Consider the following 18,863-nt stretch of genomic DNA (forward strand, 5'->3'; position numbering starts at 1 on the left):
TCCAGCAGTGAAAACAGTCCTTGGTGGGGGTGGGAGGAGTCTTTGAAGATTTTCTGAGCCCTGGTCAGGCAGCGGCTTTTTGCGAGCTCCTGGATATGAGGAGAGGAGTCCTGATGATCTTTTCCGCCGTCCTCACCACTCTCTGGAGAGACTTCCAGTCTGAGGCACTGCAGGCTCCAGTCCAGACAGAGATGCTGTTGGTCAGCTGTAGAATGTGGTGAGAATGGAGGGAGGGAGCTGTGCTCTTTTCATCCGACGCAAAAAGTGCATGCGCTGCTGAGCTCTTTTTACAAGAGGGACCAGGTTATATTGTCAGTTATCTGCACCCCCAGGAACTTGGTGCTGCTTACCATCTCCACCGCTGTGCCATCGATGAAGAGTGGAGCGTGGCTGGACTGGTGCTTCCTGAAGTCAACGATGATCTCCTTGGTCTTGTCGACATTCAGGACCAGGTTGTTGGTTCTCCACAAGTCAACCAGATGTTTCACCTCTTCCCTGTAGTCCATGTCGTTGTTGTCACGGATGACGCCCACTACTGTCGTGTCGTCCGCATACTTCACAACGACTTATTCACTGAGTTTATAAACATAACAATGTGTAAATGTAACAACATCAACAACAAAAATAAGTTTGTGGAAATAAAATGTCAATCTCATCTGGTATCGACCCGTTATTGCTACTACCATCGTATCGACACTGTCGATATTTGACCCATCGGTGCAGGACCAACCATGTACAGTAATGCCGGCAGAAGGAGGGAAGGGGTTGATTGGGTGCGCCATGGTGAGGCTAAAGCTAAACTTACATTTAAGGTCATCAACATTTTCATTTTCTCAATTATATTGTGCAAGTTTATCTTAAACTCAAGTAAACCCCAGAGTTATTTTTGTTATAAACCAGAACTTTGCATTTAAAGCACTCCTGTTTAAATGGGGGAACCTTTCATCCGAGCGTGTGCTTTCACCCGGAGCAACATCACAGCCGGACTGTAAATACACCGTCGTCGGCTCCAGTTGTCTCTTTTGGCTGAAAATAACTACCGAACCACACAAGAGCGCCTAAATGACTTTCAGGCTAAGTTCAGAGCAGAAGCAGAAGTTACCATCGTGGGGTGTGAGTGTTTAAATCACAGCCAAGATGGACTGGTGCCGCCCGGCTGGACTTCTTTGCTCCTTGTCTCTGCTCACTGCCATTCTGGGGCTGGACGGTAAGACAGAAAACAAGCTGACTTTCTTAAAGATGGTTTGACGAAACGCCGTCACGTTGTCTTCCAGGTGTCTTCGCGGCAACTCGGGCTGAGATAGAGCATCACCTGGAGATGGGCCGCCATCTTCTAGCAGCAGGTCAACTGGCTGAAGCTTTGTCCCATTACCATGCTGCTGTGGGTAAGAGGACACATCACTCATGGACATGGCAAACTAAGCACGCAGTAGAACTGTGCCTACAGTGTTAAAAACTATTTGAACTTCTCCAGAGGCTGATTCCAAGAATTACCTGACGTTCTACAAACGTGCTGCCGTGTTCCTGGCCATGGGCAAGTCTAAGTCTGCCCTTCCTGACCTGACCAGAGCCATCCAACTCAAGCCTGACTTCCTTGCGGTAAAGCGAGCCCCTCAATGAATGTGGCCGTGTCTAAAATGTAATACAGTGGTACCCCTAACTTAACAGTGTTTTTAGATAAGAGCTAATTGGTATTCTTTAAGTTGGAAGTAAAAATTTGATTCGCAGTGAACCCCGTAATAATCGACCAAAACATACGTTCTAACTCGCTAGCTTAAGCTTATAGCTAGAAATGGTCATACATTTTAGTTTTTCTAAACACGGGAAGGATGAAACTGAGTGTGAAGGACATTACTGAGAAGAAGTGGATATATTCCTTCTATTAAAGAAAGTAATAATCAAAAACATGAAAGGTCTTAACTCATTCTCCTTCTATGCCACATCAATATGGAATGCACTCCCAACAGGTTTAAAAGAAAGGGCATCTCTATCCTCCTTCAAAACCGCACTAAAAGAACACCTCCAGGCAACTGCAACCCTAAACTAACACCCTCCCTTCCACATCCCACCTCCCTGGATTGTAAATAATCAAATGTAGATACTTATTCTTATGCTTTCTGATCTCTCTCTCTGTGTCGACTACCTGCTGTACATATCCTACCAAGTCAGTCCTACACTGTTCCAATGTCCATTTCTCTGATGTTGCAATTGTTGATGACTGAAGTGATGATATCAACCAAACCTAATTCCCCCCCCCCCCCCCCCCCACACACATCCTACACCCCGGATTGTAAATAATTCAATGTATATACTCTGATGATTATCTTGTGTGATGACTGTATTATGATGATAGTATATATCTGTATCATGAATCAATTTAAGTGGACTTAAACAAGTTGAAAAACTTATTCGGGTGTTACCATTTAGTGGTCAATTGTACGGAATATGCACTGATGGCAGGCTGTTTAATCTGCGAAGACTCCAGGCAAAGACAAAAGTACAGACCACCAAGGTTCACGACTTTCTCTTTGCGGACGACTGTGCCCTGAATGCTTCCAACGAGCTGGAAATGCAACGGAGCATGAACAACTTTGCCACAGCATGCTCAGACTTTGGACTCACCATCAGTACAAAGAAAACAGGTTATGCATCAACCTGCTCCTGGAGACCCGTACACTGAGCCCCTTGTCAGCCTAAATGGTGAGGACCTCAAAGCTGCTGAAAAGTTTGTCTCCTGGGTAGCACCTTGTCACGCATAGGCAACATCGACGAGGAGGTCATGCATAGGATAGCGCATGGAAGTGCTGCATTTGGCCGACTCCGCAGTTCTGTCTGGGAGCACAGAGGGCTTAGCCTACGGACCAAACTTAAGGTCTACTGTGCTGTTGTCCTACCCGCCCTGCTGTATGCCTGTGAGACCTGGACTGTATACAGCCGGCATGCTAAACAGCTTAACGCCTTCCACATGAGATCCCTCAGGAGGCTGCTCAACATCAGGTGGCAGGACTAGATCCCAGACACTGAGGTCCTCCACAGGGCTGAGATGGATAGCATCTATGCCATCCTCAAGCGTTCCCAGCTGAGATGGGCTGGTCATGTCTGCCGCATGTCAGATGAACGCCTACCAAAAATGCTCCTGTACTGTGAACTGCACCATGGAAAGCGCTCACGCGGCGGACAGCGGAAACGCTTTAAGGACACCCTAAAGGCCAGTCTCAAGGGCTGTGGTCTGGACCCAGAGACATGGGAAGCCGATGCCCAACACCGTTCAAACTGGTGCTCTACAGTCTGGCATGGTGTAGCAGACTTCGAGGAAAAACGCATCCATGAAGCCGAACAGAAGCGACAGCTCCGCAAGACCAGAGACAGTTCCTCCCTCTCTGCCAGCCACCCTCCAGCCATAACCTGCCCTCACTGCAGCCGGTCATTCCGCGCAAGGATTGGCCTCATCAGCCATCTTCGCACACACAAATCAACGTGAAGTCACCTGGTCATCTTCGAAAACGAAGGACGAACACATATATATGTACGGAATATGTACTTCACTGTGCAATCTACTAATAAAAGTATCAATCAATCAATCAAATGACTGTGTGTAGTCAGCTTGTATACTATCATGTCACAACTTGTGTAAGCAGCGTCGTTTTGATTGATTGAAACTTATTAGTAAATTGCACAGTACATTACAGCCATCCATCCATCCATTTTCTACCACTTGTCCATTTTGGGGTCGCGGGAGGTGCTGGAGCCTATCTCAGCTGCATTCGGGCGAAAGGCGAGATACACCCTGGACAAGTCAGTACATATTCCGTACAATTGACCACTAAATGGTAACACCCGAATAAGTTTTTCAACTTGTTAATCAATTCATGGTTGTCTTGCCCGCTCCCCCCTGAGTACCTTCATGGAGACCTTGCATGCACCTACCAAAAATCCTAGCTTCGTGTCAGAGGCGACGCAGACCACAGAGCTGTGATTGGTCAGCTTTTGCCGATAGTGGGTCCCTGAGCACAGTAGAGCAGACTTTGTGCTTGAAATGCACCTATTATTGATACAAAGCAACAGTGATTGAACATTTGCATGACAACAGATACTGTGTACTTTATAGCTTAGTGTGCTCTAAAATAATTACTGATATTTTTTTTTTCCAGCTTGTGTTGTGTCCAGAAGTCACAAAGTATGACACTCTTTAACTTATATTGCCAATCTTGTTCTCAGGTTCAATTCTGACACATACAGTCTATCTTCACAAACGTATTATTATGAAGTAAAACGTCAAATACAAGTGAACTGGTGGTTCTAAATGATTCGTTCCAGTGTAGAAAAAAGATGTCGATGTTGTGGTTATCACTTTTAACAAGAAGGTAAATATTTAGTCGACAGCTGTGGTTGCTCCTCCGGGAGACACTGCCCCACAGTGTTTCCAAAGAGAATTTAAAAGTGGCACCACCCCCCACGGAAGATCTATAAATCAAACAAGACGCCATCAGAAGGGACTCAAGTTACGTGACGCAAGAGCATATTTCAGCCGCCAGTCTGCAAAATGAGTATTGCCAGCCAAGAATGTTAAAATAATATCTAAACTGTGGGCCTTTATCCATGAAAATATGGGAGTGCTGCTGATGGTGTGTTTGATGAAGAAGTAGCTGGAAGGAGATGTTGTAGAAGTCCACTCAATGGTAAATGCTCTATATTATAATTAGATTACTTAAAATTATAATTAGATTACTTCTGTAGTTGTTTGTACCAACCCCTACTGTTGTTTTTTGACACAATATTTCCTATAGTTTTTCTTTTTAAAAGGCATGTTACCTGTTAAAATTGTGCTGTTTTTGGTGTGCCAACCACCAAATAAAATGATTTAAATGAATTTCAATGGGAGGCGTAGATTTGAGATACAAGTGTGTTGCGTTAAAAGCACCGTCACAGAACCAATTAAGCTTGTAAGTCGAGATACGACTGTACTTCCATCAGTACACTTCAGTATACCATTTCCACTATATACCGGTACTTGGTTCCTGATGATGGACATTTTGACAGTGTCGGGCTGTCCCAGATCCTAAACTTCCATTCTACATTTACCAAAAAGAAGGATCGCAATGTATATCTGCTTTTTCGTCTCTCCTTAGTTATTGTGAACTGCAACCACTCAAGTCCGTTCCTCTGCTTTAGCTACGTAGCCAAGATTGAAAAGATTGTAGATCATAAGGGTCCATCGCTGCAGCCTTACGGTTTGGGGCATTTTGAATGTATCTTCCAAGTACTGACAAGGCACTGCAATTTGCCGTGCTTCTCAGTGTGAACACTGTATGTATGTACTGTAAACGTGCTAATTGAGTCCTTCACAATGAGGTAAGGTGCTTGTGGCGCATAGTTTGAGTGTGTAGTCATTTGCCAAATCAATTACTTTTGTTGCACGGTACTGGAAGTGACCATCGCAATATTTATCCGCTTCTTCCTCTTACTTACTTTTTAAAGCACACTGTTTCGACCGCCTTGAGTGCTCTGCATTTCGCCGCACTTCTCGGTGTGAACGCACTTACGCACTAAAAAGTGTAGAAGCGTTTGAATGGTGACAAGTCAGTTTTTGCTCAAATTGTTCCTCCTTTTTCTTCTAAGCACTACTTCTCTTGTGTGATTGTACAGGCCCGGCTGCAAAGAGGGAATATCCTTCTAAAGAACGGCAATATGGAGGAGGCCCGCCAGGATTTTGAAGAAGTGGTGAGCACTCCTCCATCTTTCAAAAAGTCTATACAGTTTTAAATCTCATAGCTCATCTATTTTTGTTTGTTTACATATTTGAGCTGTTTGTGTATTTATTGTGATACTCCTGTAAGCAAGTGTAAGACTGGTGTTATCCCTTTGTCATATAATTTACATGCTAAATTAAAGGTACAGTTTGGACCAAAAAGGCTCCCCTACAGCCGTGTAATCAATAGTATGATCTACATCATCAGAATCTACTGTATGGATGTGCCAAATAATTATTATCATAGATTATTGCCATTTGCAGGAGTTATGTTCCAAGAGCCCTTGCAAATAGCGAAAAAATAAACAAATAATGGACACATTTATATAAACATTTCAAAATTCCTATTTTTGATGTTTTAAATCAGGGGCCCAAAGTTGAGCCCGTTGGGTCAAATGTGGTCTGCCAAATGGTGGCTACCCAAATGTAATACATTTTTATACTAACCTTCTTTTAAGATAACCAGCGGTGTCCTAATCCGATAAAGATATCGGATATCAGTCTGATGGCAGCAAAAATCAAGTATCGGATTGAATCTAAACATTCTGATATTAGCTAAATTACAAGCAGTTCTGCAGCACAGTTAACATCTAAATGTCTTATAAACACAAAAAGTTTGTATTCTCTAGTGTTTTAGTGAAGCCATTTATAAAAGGTAGTGTAGTGCAATAAAAGGTAGTGTAGTGCAAGCTAACAGCTTCACAACAGCTAATCACACAGGCTAAACATACGTAGTAAGTGTCCTTAATTGATCAGTATTGCAGTTTAAAACACCACATTTGTCAATATAAACAAGTATCAAATCATTATAGTTGCATATTACTTACACAGCTTGTCTCCAACGCAGAAATCTATTAAAAAGTATCCAGTAACAAATGTGTCCATATCATTCAACGCACTGCGTCATGAGCTTAATACATTTTTGTGAACACTACGTGTCGCTAAAAAATAACAATTGCCACTCCACTTCAACTGAAAGACAACATAATTCCGGGTAAATTTTTCATTCCTAATCTTCTCTGTTTGACTCATTTTACTTGATCAAACCTTTTCTAACATTCTACACTACAAAACAAAGTATGTATGATTCCTACTGATATCTTATCGTATCAATATTGGTATCTGCAAATACTCAAGCCTCCAATATTGATATCGTATTGGATGTGGAAAAAGTTGGGCACACCCCTAAAGCTCACACAACCAATGACGGCATGTCCGCAAGGCTAACTAGCTGGCATCGAGCCTTGATATTGGCACTAATTAGAGGAACTTCATTAAGTTTAGGTTATTTGTGTTTCATGTTTAAAATTGCTGTTTGGCCTGCAGCCCTTTGGCACATTTTCACTTTGGCCCTTAATTAAAGGCAAAATGTTTGGGAACCTCTGCTCTAAACCCTGCAATATGCCTCCAACAATTATAAAACACATTTTAAATGCAGTTTTAAACATGAAAAAACATTTACAGCCTTACAATATACACAACTCAACACAGTTAAAACAGCGCCCTGGGTTTATAACTGCTGGGGTTTTTTTACCTTGTAGATAGCGCCATTAAAGCCACTTTCTATTTAAGTTACCATAAAAAACCCAATTTAAAGCAGATAATAAACCTGTGAATTAGCTTGTCTCTACTGCAATGCAAACATAGCATCAGCTGTGTCCAGGCTGTCAGCCATCATTATAGTGTTCTGAAATCGGTAAATGTTGTTTTCCAGCTGCAGCGCTCCCCAGAACACCTGGAAGCTCAGAAGCATTTGCTGAAAGCCATGGAGCTGGAGAACCTCCAGGAGGATGCCCACGCTTTGTACCACCGAGGCGACTACGGCGCCACCGTCTCGGTTCTGGAGCGAGTCATTGAGGTTTTTAAAGTGTAACAAGCTGCTGACTTTGGACTTTAAACTTTAGTCAAAATGTTCCCTTTTAGATCTCTCCGTGGGATCCCGAGTCGCGGGAGCTCCGTGCAGAATGTTACATCCGCATGGGTGACCCGCAGAAGGCCATCCAGGACCTGACACCAACCACAAGGTTGCGCAACGACAACCGTGCCGCCTTTCTGAAGCTCAGCAAGCTGCACTATAGCCTAGGAGAGCACCACGAATCACTAAAGTGAGCTGGAACCCTGATAGCGGACACACATCAGTATTCCCTTGTCCTGCTTTTGCGTACTTCTGACTGTGCCTGCAGCCACGTTCGAGAGTGTCTGAAGCTGGACCAGGACGACAAGGCGTGCCTGAGCCACTACAAGCAGGTGAAGAAGCTCAGCAAGCAGCTGGACTCTGCAGAGGAGCTCATTCAGGATGACAGGTGAGAAGTGAGGACCATGCTTCACAGGACACGCCGTCATCATCCCCTCTTGTCCCGCTTTATTGGACCAGCTTCTCACCCGCAGGTACCAGGACGCCATCAACAAGTACGAGGCTGTGATGAAGACCGAGCCCCATGTGCCGCACTACACCAACCAAGCCAGGGAGAGGATCTGCTTCTGTCTGCTCAAGGTCAGGCAACCACAATGACAGCAAAACTATTAATTTTGTTGAATTTTAAGATCTAAGCATTATTTTCTAATAGGGGTGTAACGATATATCGATATTTGATTTATATTCCTAAATTTCAAGTATATTGATCTGTGCTCAGCAAGTTGGCCTTCCGGAAGATAGGTATCAATTTTATCAATACTAGAAAAACAAAAGATTAGATTTAAGAACTGTAGACTTTATATGAAGTTTAGCACTTTTTAATAATGTGGACGTTAAACGTCTTGTGGCGTCAACAAAACAGAAATGGCGGCTATCTACGGTGGTCGAGAAAGATCGTACCAAATGCAAACGCCACAAGACAATATCAGAAATTACAACACAAAACCTTTCAGTTGGGGCATGATTGTAAAAGCCACAACTAAGACAAACACAATAATGTAAAGCCACAACTTAACCTCAAAGGATGCGACAAACAAAACAGAAGCGACAGCGGAGCTAGTTTGCCGACGTACCAGCAAGGGTAAAAACAGTGTACTAAGCCCTCACAGTATATTGGTATGATTTGGAAAGGTTAAAAAAAGTGGTCACACATCACTTACTTTTCCAACTTTGTTCATTACACCCTCTATTTTGGTTTGTGTGTCGCAGAAACTTGTCTGCTGTCACTTCTGTTATGTCTTTATGATGTTCCATGTTTATTCAAATGAGAGTAGCAGCAGGTCAAATCGCTGCTCATTTAATCTGAAAATATTTAGTTTCTCCGGAGAACCTACTGTAACTCTTAATTCAACCTGAAGAGATGTTTCTTGCACTTTCCATCCATCCATTTTCTACCGCTTATCCCTTCGGGGTAGCAGAGGGGGCTGGAACCCATCCCAGCTGCACTCTGATGGAAGGCGGGGTACACCCTGGACAAGTCGCCACCTCATCGCAGGGCCAACATAGATCGACAACCAATCACATTCACACACTAGGGCCACTTTATTGTTGCCAATCAGCCTATGCCCAGGTGGAAGGCAGCTTTATATTTGATATTAATATTGTATTATTTTTATGTTGAAAATCCACAACAAAAGTTGCAGGTAAATCTGCTGTTAAGATGTTTGTTATACTACTTTTATTGAAAATTGCTTGAATATTGTAAATGTGAGCAGAAAATATTTCCTCTTGTTAAATTAACCTTAAGTGTTGCTTGCACTTAATTCAACTAAGATGGCCCTTAATTGTTTACTTGCTCGTTTTTATCCATAATTAATTTATACATAATTCCCTTACAAGAAATAAAAGGAATATAGCAAACTTCACCTGCTTTGTCCAATATCCAGTATTTATTTCACAGTCACACTGGTTGATTTATTTTGCTAAAAAGTTACTGAATCGATTTCAATCGTTTCCGATCGCATTGTTGTAAAAAAAATATCGGCCCTGAATCGTATTGGCAACCATAAATTCTGAATCAAATAAAATTGTTAAATCTAATCGTTACACCCCTATTAACGATAAGTAAAAAAGTATTGATAAGAGGAAAGCCCAAATCTGCACCTTTTTTAATACAGATATGTTTCAAAGTCTACAATTGTATTAAAAGAAAGCACTTATTAGCATAGCCGACTTTCATATATGTGCAAGCATAGCGGAAACGCGGATTCTTTGTGAGATTGTAGCAACTAGTAGTGAGGTCAAGCTAAAGGCTAAGCTAGTTGTGTTCAAAGGAATACAGTACTTCCGACATATTCAGCCACAAGGCGGCGATAAACCTTTGCGTGCTTCTCACCGTTTTAGCTGAAGTTGGTCATAGAGGCCATCGACGTGTGCTCGGAGGCACACCAGATGGACCCTCGCAATACCAAAATCCTGCGCGACCGAGCCGAGGCTTTCATCCTCAACCATGACTACGAGAAGGGTAGGAATGCTTGCCTTTACCGCAACTGGGGAGATGTGTTCTTTTTTTTTCAAAATTTTAAATTAATGCGGATCTCCCCTAATTCCAGCTGTAGACGACTACCGAGAGGCGCTAGAGTTTGACAGCCACAGTAACGACCTCAAGGAAGGACTGGAGCGAGCCCAGAAGCTGCTGAAGATCTCCCGCAAGAGGGACTACTACCAGATCCTGGGAGTGAACAGGTACTGGTTCTGAACCACAAGCAGACCCTTTTGACTTCCTGCTCACTGACCTGGAGGTCCCTCCTTTTAGGGCTGCAAACAAGCAGCAGATCATCAAGGCCTACAGGAAGTTGGCGCAGCAGTGGCACCCCGACAACTTCCAGTCGGAGACTGAGAAGAAGGAAGCGGAGAAGAAGTTCATTGACATTGTGTCCGCCAAAGAGGTCCTCACTGATCCAGGTCAGGAACCCACTTCGCAACATTTCTACCTGATACCAAGGACAGATTCAGTGCTTACTAGTATTTGTATTATTGCTACTATTTCTACTTTTATTGTGCTTGTCTCTTGAACTTCTCACATCCATATTGACTAGGGATGTGGCAATCCATCGGCCACTGATCAGTATCGGAGAATTTATTTTAAAAATTATGTGATCGCCATTGCCGATTAATGCCGATCACAAATACCGATCCCCTCTGACTGTCACTGTATTAATTTTTAGTCCCCTGACTGACAAGTGGCTAGCAGCTAATTATGTCTCCATATACAATGTGGCGATGCTCCCCTAAACTAACAAAGATCACCTTCGTTATGTCAAATAACCTGCATTTCTTAGTACCATTATCACTGGAGGACGGGGTTAAACATGTTACAGACGTAGAGCAAGCCAGGAGCAGGCATGCTAATAGCTAAGCTAACTGCTAAGCTAGCTTTAAACAACACCAAGGAATAAGTGCATAGTGAAGTTTTAGAAGTGTTTATGAAGGCGTGTTACGGCATTAAGAAGTTATTCACAGGAAAATAAGTAGATTCAGGAGAGGATGATATAACTGTTTGTGTGTCAGCATTGTCACAGTCAGTACACGACACGTAAGAGGGTGGATCAATTCATAAATTGATGCTGTCAATACTAAAAAGTAGTGTCCGTTCATGATCGATACCAGAGTGATTAGATTGATTACATTTTTTTCAAATCATTTTGTTGTTGTTTACAAACCCATGGAATAATTCCCTGCACTCGGGAGAACTTTGAGGGCAAAAACCAAAGGATGTAATTGAGAAGTAGTTTTTTCTTTTTTATTGTGTACTATTGACTTTGTTTTGATCAAATAATTGTATGTAATAAAAGAGAATAACTGGTTTTAAAATTATGTTGGTCAATAGCACTCATGTATTAACTAAATTTTTACATTTATTTATGGTATCTGCTGATCCTACTTATGATCAGTATCGGAATCAGCAGCATAAAACCTTATTCTGAACGTCTTTAATATTAAGTTGTATTGCTAGGGCAGGGGTCGGCAACCCAAAACATTGAAAGAGCCATATATGACCAAAAATACAAAAAACAAGTCTGTCTGGAGCTGCAAAAAATGAAAAGCCGTATATAAGTGTTATAATGAAGGCAACATATGTGTCTAACTATAATAGCCTACTATCAAAATGACTGTGTCGCAGGCTCAAGCAAATCTTTGACGACAGAAATGTTGAAATTTAATATTCTACACATTTTTACATTAAAAAAAATTTGTAAATTAGTAACATTAGTAAATAGCATGTTAGCATTGATTAGCTTGCAGTCATGCACTGACCAAATATGCCTGATTAGCACTCCAACAAGTCAATAACATCAACAAAGCTCACCTTTGTGCATTCACACACAGTATAAAACGTTAGGTATACAAAATGAGACAAAGGAGTGGAAGATTTTACATGTAAACAAACTGTTGCGTCACAGTCCACATTATGGTGAGTTCAAGAACCGCCGAAATTAGTAGGACAAAACGATGTTCACTAAATACTCTCATCAGTGAAGCATGCACACAAACATATTAAACAGTGGGCTTTCTAACAGTTGGGAAGATTTGTGTCATGTTTGTCCTCAAACAAAAAACATACTAAAACATAAAAATGATTTCCCCCCGTGTTTTTCCATTTTTAATCCTTTTTTAAAAATGCTCCAGGGAGCCACTAGGGCGGCACCAAAGAGCCGCGGGTTGCTGACCCCCGTGCTAGGGGAAAGAATATTTTTTTAGGGAACAGTTAGTTTTTCTATTTTTACAATACTGCAATTATACCAGAAAGTCATAATATTGAAAGAAAATAAACAATTATTGCTGTTCGACAAGATGAAAATCATGTTGCTTCTCAGTTTTTCAACAATTCTACAATAAAAATTGGATATAAGGAGATATATATTGTAAAATTTTAGTTGAAAAAAGTTTCAACTGTAGAAGATGAAAACATTCATTTTAAGTCAGTAGCAGTTTTGTTTTATATTTTGATCCCTTACCGTACCCAAAATGAATGGAAATGTGCGAGCTACATACTGTACCATGATTGTTGGACTTGCTGAGAGATAAAGATGCAGAGAAAGTGAAGTCCATTCCTGTCCTCCACAGAAATGAGACAGATGTTTGACGCAGGCGATGACCCGTTGGACCCAGAGAGCCAGCAGCAGGGCGGAGGAAACAACGGACAAGCTTGGCCTTTTTCTTTCAACCCCTTTGAGGGCGGCAGCTTCCACTTTAAGTTCCAGTAGACAAGGACTTCATGGCGTCAGGCTGAGGACGTTTTTTGATGGCACAAGCGGGAAGAAAAAACTGTGAAGTGACTTTAGCTTCTGTTAACCCTTTTTATTTGAATCATTATGTGCCATTGGTAAATTCAGTCCTTGATGGAAGCAACAGGAGGACCCCATTTCATTAAGTGGGGACATATATATTTAGACATGATTTTAGTTTTAAGCACTTTTATTTTAAAGAACCACTTTGCATTTTAACGGCTGTTTAAAACAGCAACTATTTGCAAACCAAAAGTGTCTTAATGTGTTGGATAAGCATTCATAGGAGACCTTGTTCATATAATTCACTGCTTATTTCTACACTGACGCTCAATTTGTAAACGCTATTTATTTGATAAAACAAGTTATTTATTTAGATTTTGATTGTACTATCATTGTTTCTGTTGCAGACGTTGAACTGCATTAAAAATACCTAAATGACACAATCTGGTTTGTACGTTGTCAACTTGTCTTACATAAAACAGTTGATCAAGTACTACTCAATTTTCTCCAACATGGACAGTTTTAGTCGACATAATTTTACACCTTATTTGTGTAATTTCTAAGACAATTTGGTCCATTTGTCTGCATGTTGTAGTATTGTCAAGAACAGCAGTGACGTGACCAGTCTAGTGGCGCAACATTAAAAACGAGCACACAATAACTTCTTGTTCAACGCCAAGTAAAAGCATTGCAGTATTACCTGCATCCAACAAACAAAATGCACCAATTAAAATTTTTTTTTGCATGTATGAAACTTTATCGTCCTTGTAGTCGTGACATACGAATGCATACCACAGCAGGTCTTTTAAGAGTATAAAACGAAAACAAAATTAAAATCAATCAAAAACATCGCTCTTTTTTTCCATTTTTTTTTTTTTTAATAAATAGTTTTCTTTCTATGATGTGTCATTTGGACAGCCTTGTATGCATTGGGCACAAGTTTCATTGGCATCAAACATCAACACACTGGATGCTGAATGAGTCCAGCTGGAAAACATCCATTTAACTTTTTGCGCTCATTCCCTCAATGGTTCCGTCCAAAACCTTGTGTGTCCTCCAGAATGTCAGCCTCCACCTCGATGGACACTACATGGTGACCCGGGATCATGGCCAGGCCCAGAACCCGGGGTTCACCTTGCGAGAAAGTGTCTTTTAAAAAGAAAAAAAGAAATCTGTAAATGATTTTTGATGAAATGTGTTGGACTGGAGCTCCACATTTACCTGTGGATTTGAGGAATTCCTGAGCTGAGCCAAGGATGATGTTGCAGTCTCTGTCAGTGCAGAGAAAAAGACCCACTAAAGTCCTTCCATCTGTCATACGGATTCTCATGTTCTTGTTCAGGAGCCCTTCTAGTTTTTGTCTAGTCTGGGACAATATTGACATGTCACATTGTTCCTGGTATGGGAAAAAACAAACACCTCTTAGCATTTACAGTGCACTGATATCACACTGCCTTTTGATGTACTTCCCAGTGTGAACACACTTAAGCAATCAAAAGACTAAGTATAAGTATGGAAGTGTACATTGTACACTGCATACTTAGTACGTGAGTGTGCAGATTTGATCAGTGTAGTCCTTTTCCAAACTGTCACGGCACACTTACTGAAAATTACGATATCACTATTTACCTGATGTTGTGGATTGCTACCCCTCAAGTTAGTTGTTGATGTGGCCAAGTTGGCAATGATGGAGGGTGGTAAGCGTAACTATAACTAGAAGCGTCAGCGCTTTGTAGCAGCCAATGTACATGACGTGTCCACATGGCGGCCATCTAAAAAGGGGCCCACTTTTCCATTTAATTGGACATTGTTGTATGTTATGTATTGAAAATAAATCAGAACTTATTTATCAAACGATTTAAATGCAGTCACTTTTTTTAAACAATGTATAAACATGTGATATTAATTTGTGTTTTACACATTAAAGATTAACCCCGGTTTCCTTGTTTCAACTGTACAGCTAGTGTACAACTGTATGCAGTACAATGTGGCGCAGCTCAAAAGGGTCATGACGTACATGCCCAACTGTCCCATCACTAGGAATTGCACGCTCAGCATCCGGGTACTTGCTGAAGCATTACATTTAGTTGAGTTATTCAGTTTGGACGCACTTATGTCCTCAACTGCTAATATAAATGCGGAAGTGCGCAAATTGAAACACACACGGAATGTCCAGTGAGTGCGCAACGACATTAACGGATTTGTGACAACAATACACTCATTTGCACCCTCAAGAAATCAGTACGCAGTGTGCATAGTATACATATTTAGGTATAAAAGTGGGTGACATTGTTATCACCAGGAAAGATGAGATCACCTACCTAGGTTCCATTCTAGAGGCTAATCTTTCCTGTGATAAAATGGCAACCAAGGTAATCAAAAAGGTCAACCAACGACTAGATTGCTCTATAGAATCTCCTCTCTGGTCAACAAAAGCACCATGAAGATTCTGGCGGGAACTCTCATTCAACCCTTTTTCGATTACGCATGCACCTCCTGGTACCTTAGCACCTCCAAAACCCTCAAATCTAGACTCCAAACATCCCAGAACAAGCTAGTCAGATTACTTCCAGATCACACCTCACTCCTACCCACTTCTCCAAAGTGGGCTGGCTCAGGGTGGAGGACAGAGTAAAACAACTTGCACTGAGCCTAGTCTATAAAATCCGCTACACCTCCCTGATACCGAAGTACATGTCAAACTACTTCCTTAACGTAAATGACCGCCATAACCACAACACCAAGGGGAGCTCCACTAACCACGTTAAACCCAGATTCCGATCTAACAAAGGTCTTAACTCATTCTCTTTCTATGCCACATCAATGTGGAATGCACTCCCAACAGGTGTAAAAGAAAGGGCATCTCTATCCTCCTTCAAAACCGCAATAAAACACCTCCAGGCAACTGCAACCCTAAACTAACACCCTCCCTTCCTCATCATACCTCTTCGGATTGTAAATAATCAAATGTAGACACTTTTTCTTATAATTTCTGATCTCTCTCTTTGTGTCCACTACCTGCTGTACATATCCTACCAAGTCAGTACTACACTGTTCCAATGTCCATTTCTCTGATAATGCAATTGTTGATGACTGAAGTGTTGATACCAACCAAATCCCCCCCCCCTCCATATCCCACACCCTGGATTGTAAATAATATAAATAATTCAATGTATATACTCTGATGTTTATCTTGTGTGATGACTGTATTATGAAAATAGTATATATCTGTATCATGCATCAATTTAAGTGGACCCCGACATAAACAAGTTGTTCTTCGGCTGTTACCATTTAGTGGTCAATTGTACGGAATATGTACTGCACTGTGCAATCTACTAATAAAAGTTTCAATCAATCAATCAATCAATCAGACGGAAGTATTTGATTTGAGACATAGATTTGCTTCAGCTGCAGCGAATTTAATGGTAATTTATTTTACAGAAGTATTATTGTAGTCGTCCCAATTATGGGATACTCTTTCCAATCAATATCAAATCAAAGCTGCAAAAAGTTTCATTTTTAATTCTCCTGACAGCTAACTGGTTAGCCACTGGCTGACTACAGCGTCAGCTAGCCTAACAATAATGTTGGGCAGAATTATTTTACAATGCAAACGATGATTAATCCTTAAATAGCAGAATATAAACAACGTTGTACAATACTACAAACGTAAACAAACAAAATTAGTACAAACATGAGTCGATGGTCCGTTTTTCTCAAACGTTGTTGCCATTTCATTGCTTCGTCTTTCGTAGTTGGTTGCGGGAAGTATTTCGCTGACGGACCAAGACAATCGAAAACCGGAAACTACAACGTTGAAGTTGAACTATGGGGTCAATTAAGATGCAACGCAGATTTATATTTAAATGTTCGATTTTTATTGAAATTATTTTATCAGCGGCCCCACAAAGGAACCACTAACTGAATGAAATGTAAGAATCCACCTTCACTTGCCTTTTACTCACTCCTAACTTGTCGAGAAATTTGTGAGAACATTTAGCTTGAGTAGATTTTATTTACGTATTTTAATATATTACCAATTGTAACAAATGAGTCAACATTTTAAGAACAACAAAATAAGTTACTCTTAAAGTTGAATTCTATATTCTGCTAATAACCTGCGTAACAGCGACAAATGTGTCCATGGGTGGTCATTACACTTTAAAGTAAATTGTAAATGGGTTATACTTGTATAGCACTTTTCTACCTTCAAATTACTCAAAGCGCTTTGACACTATTTCCACATTCACCCATTCACATACACATTCACACACTGATGGCTGGAGCTGCCATGCAAGGCGCTAACCACGACCCATCAGGAGCAAGGGTGAAGTGTCTTGCTCAAGGACACAACGGACGTGACGAGGTTGGTAGAAGGGGGGATTGAATCAGGAACCCTCAGGTTGCTGGCACGGCCACTCTCCCAACTTCCACGCCGTCCCTCATTATTGTGTACTTCCAGGAAAATTCAGTTTGCAAACTGTGTACATGTACTGTGTGCTCAGTTCCTTTTTTGTTCTGTTCCAAATGCATTACTGTCGTCACACACTCACAAATATGATAGTAATATCATTCTTTCCTTTGATTTTGAATTGCAACCACTCCTGTTAGTCCCTCCCTTTCCATTACACGTCATCATCTTCATTGATTGAGGTAAGCATTGATATGAATATATAGAAAAAAGTATTAAAAGTATATACATAGCAGATGTTTTTACATTGACAATAAACTAAACAACAATAAAAAAATTAAAAAATGTCAATATATATGCATTCCCTTTGATGGGAACGTGGCCCCACCATGTAGTCATGTCGCTTTGCGTACTGCTATAGCTGACAGCTCTACTGTATGATACAGTTCAGGTCTATACCACAATAAAAAAAAGTTCCATCCCTCCATTTGTTTACCGCTTGTCCTTCTCGTGGTCATAGGGAGCTGGAGCCTATCCCAGCTGCACTCGGGCGGACCCTGGACAAGTCACCACCTCATCGCAGGGCCAACAGAGATAGACAACATTCACACTTACATTTACACACCAATCAGTCTATCCCCAGGTGCATGTCTTTGGAGTAATACATTAAAATGACTTATGATCTTGGTATTGGATGTGTACCTTATGTGTTTCTATTAATATATTATATTTAGATTAATAATACTTATGTTTTCAGGTACAGTGGAAGCTGCAAGAAATTAAATGCCATGACATTGTCGCAGATAAAAGAAATGTGTTTTTGGTAAGTGTTTGTTTACTTCACTTTAAAGCAGTGGTTTACAAAGTGCGACCAGGGGACTATTTTCGGCCAGCAGCTCTTTTTTTTTTTTTAACTCACGCTCTGTATAGCCTAAATCAGGGGTCCCCACAAGTTTTGCCTCCAAGGGCCAAAGTGAAAATGTGCCAATGGTTCATGGGCCAAACACAGCGATTTTAAGCATACAGCTGCACAATAAGTGAGTAATTTGATCGCATACCGCCAATATTTAAGGTACTGTAGAAGAGATCATTACATTCGATAGATGGCAACTTGTCAACCTTGCGGACATACCATCAATCATTTTGTGAGCTTAAAAGTATGAATTTGTATTGAATTTATGGAAGCCACCCTTTGGCTGGCTGAAAGAAACGACTATTTTCTAAAATAATAAAACATTTAACATTGTCCAGAAGCACTCTTCTGTAAAATAATTATTTAAATATATATATACACTTCTTTACAATGTGCATGTCAACATGTTGTTTTTTTAATAAATCTGAGTTGGCATCAACATTTCAACTTTTTCTCACTTTTTGTAGTTTCCTTGCTTAATTGTATTTTTTAGGATGGGATCCAGGCCAATAAAAAACAAGCTGTGTGCTGAAAATGGCCTGCTGGCTGGCCTGCCTGCGTGGGGCTGGTTTTGGGTAGGGCTTTCTGGGTGGCCGGGGCCATGCTTTGGCTCCCGCACATACTGGGAGACAAATATAATGTAC

The 18,863-nt window shown here is 41.0% G+C and overlaps 3 protein-coding genes across 4 annotated transcripts in view; 2 read left to right on the plus strand and 1 right to left on the minus strand.

Moving 5' to 3' along the window:
• The first annotated feature begins 728 nt into the window (after positions 1–728).
• On the plus strand, positions 729–13,338 carry dnajc3b (DnaJ (Hsp40) homolog, subfamily C, member 3b). The gene is made up of 12 exons (XM_062065250.1): positions 729–1,207; positions 1,275–1,385; positions 1,475–1,599; positions 5,647–5,721; positions 7,464–7,607; positions 7,673–7,854; positions 7,933–8,052; positions 8,138–8,243; positions 10,008–10,128; positions 10,217–10,349; positions 10,420–10,568; positions 12,732–13,338. The coding sequence occupies exons 1-12, from the start codon at positions 1,138–1,140 to the stop codon at positions 12,869–12,871; spliced, it is 1,476 nt and encodes a 491-aa protein (XP_061921234.1). The 5' UTR covers positions 729–1,137; the 3' UTR covers positions 12,872–13,338.
• Positions 13,042–16,741, minus strand: naa38 (N-alpha-acetyltransferase 38, NatC auxiliary subunit). Its single transcript, XM_062065251.1, has 3 exons — positions 16,590–16,741; positions 14,117–14,291; positions 13,042–14,044 (listed from the first exon to the last, which is right to left on the minus strand). Exons 1-3 carry the CDS (start codon positions 16,626–16,628, stop codon positions 13,920–13,922), a joined length of 339 nt encoding a protein of 112 aa, XP_061921235.1. The 5' UTR covers positions 16,629–16,741; the 3' UTR covers positions 13,042–13,919.
• chd3 (chromodomain helicase DNA binding protein 3) overlaps positions 16,688–18,863 on the plus strand; it is a 65,600-nt gene continuing 63,424 nt past the window's right edge. The window contains exons 1-3 of one of the 2 annotated variants that reach the window (XM_062065248.1): positions 16,688–16,827; positions 17,827–17,949; positions 18,064–18,129. In XM_062065248.1, the coding sequence (XP_061921232.1) occupies positions 16,826–16,827; positions 17,827–17,949; positions 18,064–18,129 (191 nt within the window). In that variant the 5' untranslated portion in view covers positions 16,688–16,825. The remainder of the gene's footprint in view (positions 16,828–17,826; positions 17,950–18,063; positions 18,130–18,863) is intronic. The other variant, XM_062065249.1, reaches the window with a different exon arrangement.

This window comes from Entelurus aequoreus, linkage group LG12, assembly GCF_033978785.1.
Source record: "Entelurus aequoreus isolate RoL-2023_Sb linkage group LG12, RoL_Eaeq_v1.1, whole genome shotgun sequence".
Classification (NCBI taxonomy): domain Eukaryota; kingdom Metazoa; phylum Chordata; class Actinopteri; order Syngnathiformes; family Syngnathidae; genus Entelurus; species Entelurus aequoreus.